The sequence below is a fragment of the Sinocyclocheilus anshuiensis genome, unplaced genomic scaffold (genome assembly GCF_001515605.1).
Source record: "Sinocyclocheilus anshuiensis isolate Anshui unplaced genomic scaffold, SAMN03320099.WGS_v1.1 scaffold4095, whole genome shotgun sequence".
NCBI lineage: Eukaryota > Metazoa > Chordata > Actinopteri > Cypriniformes > Cyprinidae > Sinocyclocheilus > Sinocyclocheilus anshuiensis.
Window position 1 is genome coordinate 284 of NW_015557223.1, and position 5,354 is coordinate 5,637.

Below are 5,354 nucleotides of genomic sequence, written 5' to 3' on the forward strand. Positions count from 1 at the left end.
AATTTTCGGCAGCCGGAATTTCGGTGCATCTCTAATTATTGGCGACATCAGAAATGGATATTATATAATAGATTTTTTTAACATTTTAGCAATTTAAAAATATTAAAAAATGATTTTTTACACACGTCACCCCTGCTCTTTACAGACGGCACCCCGGTTGGGAAACACTGGCCTAAATCATTAACACACTCGGGGGGGCTTCTCAATACTCAAATTGATGCGTCCTCATTTCCTCGCTTCTCCCGCTCTGTCCCAAATCGCACCCCAAACTCTCGCGGTCTTTCTGTAGCTGTGTCTAGTTTAGAAGGCTGCGCCCTCCGGAGGTCGAATCCTCTGTAGGATGCATATACGAAGTGTCCTCAACCTAGAATTAAACGAGACAGCCTTCGTAGGACAGGCGGAAAGGAAACAGGAAGTATCACGTTGTCATGCCAACACATTTAGAGCATCGTTGAGCTCTCACACTACTTAAATTAAAGAAAATTATTTCTAAATTTGGTGTTGCGCTCTCACACTACTTAAATGAAGGAAAATTATTTCTACATTTGGGAAGTAATTAAAAAAAATGTTTTGTTTTGTTCAGTGTTTGAGGAGCTGCAGCGTACGAACAGCAGACATCTGTTAGAGAAAAAAAAGGAGGATGATATTAAAAATAAAGTTTATCCGTTTTTACCGAGGCGATTTAAGGTAAGTTGTAAACACCACATCTGCGCTTGTGTGTACACCTGCCGGCGCCGGCATTTTTCAAATTAACAACGGTTGTTCCCGGCGACGCAAAGAATTGTGGGTTATCTGTAGCAGCGAAGGATACACCTCATGCATCCCCCGAAATCCTGTGAAAGAAGGTCGCACTCAGAGTGTCCTACTTGCTTTCCTGAAATGAGACAGGCTCGATGACGTATGCAGCCTTTGAATGCGACCTCCGGAGGGCGCAGCCTTCGAAATGAGACACAGCTATAGATGTATACAGAATATCTCATTGTTTTGACTTTGTTCAGGACTGAAACAACACTAACAGTCATAAACAACCACGATCCTGTCACTGCAAATCATCTGTCCCTATACTAGTTTATAACTGATTGATGCTGAATCAGTTCTGTCTTTTGTAGATCGCATCCTGATGCCATCTTCATGAATCCAGGTCCTCCAGCACTTTACCAACTGAACACAGACAGAAAATATATTGATGGGAATCAGAAAAAGGTCAGACGATGGACATATGGAAGAAGAGACAGAAACAAGCAGAACAAAGTCATACTGCTGGTGGGAGAAACCGGTGCTGGAAAAACCACCCTCATCAACACCATGATCAACTATTTACTGGGAGTGAAGTTTGAGGATGAAGAGTTTTACCAAATCACAGAAGAAGAAGATTTAGAAGAGTCATTAACCCAGACATCTGCGATCACTGTTTATGAGGTGTTTGTTGAAGAAAACCCAACATCTCTGACCATCATTGACACTCCAGGATACGGAAACACTGAAGGATACGAGAAAGACAGAGAGATTTCTGAGTATCTGATCAGATTATTCTCAGATGAGGATGGGATTCATTATATTGATGCAGTGTGTTTTGTGATGAAGGCGACTCAGAATCGAATCTCTGGAAAAGAGCTTTACATATTTCACTCAGTTCTGTCTCTGTTTGGTAAAGATATAGAGAACAACATAGTGTTTCTGTTCACACATTCGGATGGACGACATCCAAGAGATGCTCTCAGTGCCATTAAGAAAGCCCAGATTCCCTGCAGAAGAGATGGGAAAAAACAACCTGTTCACTTCTTATTCAACAACCAGCAGAAAGAGAAGAGAGACAATCTGTCTGAGAGTGTTTTGAATTCCGCCTGGGAAATGGGAGACGAAAGCATTAATGCGTTTTTGACACTGCTGGAAGAAAAGAACAGAAAAAGTCTTCAGATGACATTAGATGTTCTGAAAGAGCGAAGACGACTTGAGACCTGTGTCTCTAATCTGAAGGAGCGAATCCCTGAGGAGGAGTTAAAAACTGAAGAACTGACTGGGATTCAGGAAGCCATTAAAGAGCAAAGAGACAAGATTCAGAAATGTGAAAACTTTCAGTTTACAGTCAGAACCTCTGTCAAAGAAAAAGTCCCCACAGACGATGAATGGTGGTGGAGCAGAAACCAAACCTGCTGCAATGTGTGTGAGGAAAACTGTCATAAGAAATGCTGGGAAGATCCCTCAAGCTGTGAAGTCATGACAAAAAACCACTGCACTGTGTGTACAGGAAAGTGTCATTACAGTGAACATGTCAGAGAGAATAAAAAATATGTGGTGAAGACAAAGACCATCACGATGACATTTCATGAGCTTAAACTGGAGTATGAACGCACGGGTGAAAAGCCTAAAACCAGCTTTGATAAAAAAATATATGAAACTATTTCAAACGAACATGAAAGAAATATGAAAGAATCTGAGAATAACACAGAAATAGAAGAAAAACTGATCAGTGATCTGGAGAAGATTGCAAATGAAAAGTCCAAACTGCTGCATGAAGCTTATATGACCATCATCGCGAGTCTGTCTGAGATCGCATTAAAAGCAGACAGCGCTTTCACTCTTCAGCATCTGGATTTCTTGATTCCCAGACTGAAGGAGGAGGGAAAAGATGAATGGATGAAGAACCTGGAGGATCTGAGGAAAGCTGGAGAAGAACAGAAAAATAAGGGGGCTTTACATCATGTGACGGATTTCACTGGGAAAAAATTGAACCAATTTGACAATCGTGTAGCAGGTAAAAAACAATAAAATAAATGCTACAAATCTGAAAATACAAGATGAAAATGCACAACAGATGTAGATACATCAGAGAAAATAATTCACTTACAGAAGTTCCGTTATGACATCACTTAAGATATTTAATTCTCAAAAATGTATTTGTTGCAAAATAAGACAGTATTAGGAATCAAAAGAATGCATTACACTAAATTATTACACTATAGCAAAATATAACAATATACATATATATATATATATGTGTGTGTGTGTGTGTGTGTGTGTGTGTCTGTGTCTGTGTCTGTGTGTGTGTGTGTGCAGAAATTACACTGAGAGATCATTTCAGTGCTCAGCTGAAATAAAAGCAGCAATGATACCAATGTTTCTATTATGTGACTGATTTACATCCTTGATCCGCCCGAAACACACATTACATTTTGGCAATGTTGGCAATGTGTAGACTACACAAAGTCATAAATTTCCTTTTTTTTTTTAAACAGAATTATTATTAATAGTGTAAAAAGTGCATAAAGTATTATTTGTAAAAGAACCGTTATGTTAATTATGTGTTTTCTTTATAGTTATGAGATAATCTGATGCAAACTGATAATGTATCCAACTTGTTATTCAATTGCAGCTGCAACGGCATCATCCATTCATCACCACCGGCGCAAAAGCATGGATGAACCTCCCGAAATAATGTGAGAAAACATTGCTACGCATTGATTCAGGAGACTGGTGTTTAAACAAAAATTACATTATTATATTATGGTGCAATATTATTAAAATATCTCTTGAACTTAATACACTGCCTGACCAAAAAAAAAAAAAAAAAGTCACTGTTTGCATTTCAGTAAGTAAACACTTACAATTTTAGGGTTTAGTCATTTTTTGCAGTGATTAATGTTTCTGGCTGGTTGTATGTTTGGAAACAATTCTTTTAACCGTAACTGATGCCGTGTGTACATCTTCATTTCTTAAACAACCACACTGGAAGACGTACATGTACATATGCCAGAATGACAATGTCAAGATTTATTGGACCCAAATAGTGAAATAGTGGTTCAGTAAGCATGAGCATTCATTTTCATGTATGAATTGGTCCACCACAGAGTCCTGATCTTTACAGAATGCTTTGACTTTCCAAATGTCAATACAAGATCTCGACCAAAAATGTATGCTCTCGATGGAAATAAATGTTGTGACATTGCATAATGTTGTCGAAACAATGCCAAAATGAAAGTACAATATTATGCAAAGCTAAAGGCGGTCCAATAAACTTTTTTTGGACAGGCAATATATTTAGAATAAAGTATCGTAAGTGACATCTGCTTATCAACAAATACGGTTACCGTTAATAAAAACATTTGCATTCGAAATTGTAAAATATATAATTATAAGCTCTTAATATTTATTTTCTCTAGAGCTGGAGTTATTCGTCTCAAAGATGAATTTATTGAACTCTACGAGAAAGATCACCCTCAGCTCCAGCAGTGCACAGAGAGACTGCGTCGTATCATCAAAACATTTGAAAACGGTTGCAGATGTGCCACTGAAGGCTCTAGAATTGCAGGATGGATGGGAATAGGTGGAGCTGCTGCTATAGTTGCAGGATTAGCTTTAGCTCCATTTACTGTAGGGGCTTTTTTTGCTGCTGCTGTTGTTGTTCTTGCTTTCGCTATATATACATTCATAAGTGCTCGATGTATAAGTGTAAGCTGCAGCTCTCAGAAAAAGCGCCAGATGACACGGTTAAGAAAAGGCATTGAATCTGAACAGAAGGAATTTCAGGATAAAACCACCCCTATGGCTGAAAAGATGAAAGACATTCTTGAGCGTACGGAGAAAATATTGGGAGAGCAAGATGCCATATGGATAGAAGAGGTTGCTGAACTGACTAAGCAGGTGTCTGAAACTATGATTTTAATTTCAGAAGTTTATGGTGGGTTCAGCCTTGTGTTTAACATGATCTCAGCTGAAAATACCAGGACGCTCGATGACATGGACAAACTAGCAGAAACACCCATAGATGAAGAAATAGATGAAAGTGAGATGAACACAAAGGCTGGGGAATTCATTGTTAAAATGAGGAAATTAATTAATCAGTTACAGAACATTGTTAATGAACTTGAGAAAATAAAAGACAAACTAGCAGTTTATTAGGATACAAACTGAAAACGGCTGAGGGAAGTTATTGCTCGATCCATCTGAACGATCAATTCAACTAGTGACCAGTATCTCATTACAGCTAATAAAGTCAGGTCACCTTTACTTTTGTAGTGCTTTATACAATAGTGATTGTTTCAAAGCAGCTTCACAGTGATAAAGAGGAAAGTAATAGAATCAATGATGTAAACTTCAAAAATGAGGCAAATCCATAAAACCAAAAAAGTCATACTTGTTCTCAATAGTGTCATAATTCAGCTCCAGTCAGTTCAGTGTTGGTTTAAACATTTAATTCAATGTACTACAAGAAAATTAGATTTTTATTTATTTTTTTTTGCTAAATGGAAATTATATTTTATTAACTGAATAAATTCAAGTGTAAATATACATTGCTATTGATCTGCATTACTGATCCAAAAAAGTAGATATTTTGTTGTTTCTTACTGTTTAGT

The 5,354-nt window shown here is 37.7% G+C and overlaps 1 protein-coding gene across 1 annotated transcript; it reads left to right on the forward strand.

Annotated features, from left to right (window-relative positions):
- Positions 1-1,127: 1,127 nt before the first annotated feature.
- On the forward strand, positions 1,128-5,163 carry LOC107678999 (uncharacterized). The gene is made up of 3 exons (XM_016474401.1): positions 1,128-2,755; positions 3,374-3,437; positions 4,161-5,163. The coding sequence occupies exons 1-3, from the start codon at positions 1,132-1,134 to the stop codon at positions 4,897-4,899; spliced, it is 2,427 nt and encodes an 808-aa protein (XP_016329887.1). The 5' UTR covers positions 1,128-1,131; the 3' UTR covers positions 4,900-5,163.
- Positions 5,164-5,354: the final 191 nt, after the last annotated feature.

What these genes read in the sequence shown, in the direction of transcription:
- LOC107678999 (XM_016474401.1), top strand. Translation starts at nt 1,132, where the DNA reads ATGAATCCAGGTCCTCCAGCACTTTACCAACTGAACACAGACAGAAAA. An exon ending in ATTTGACAATCGTGTAGCAG is followed by an intron (nt 2,756 to 3,373) that starts GTAAAAAACAAT and finishes ATTCAATTGCAG; the next exon opens with CTGCAACGGCATCATCCATT. An exon ending in GATGAACCTCCCGAAATAAT is followed by an intron (nt 3,438 to 4,160) that starts GTGAGAAAACAT and finishes TATTTTCTCTAG; the next exon opens with AGCTGGAGTTATTCGTCTCA.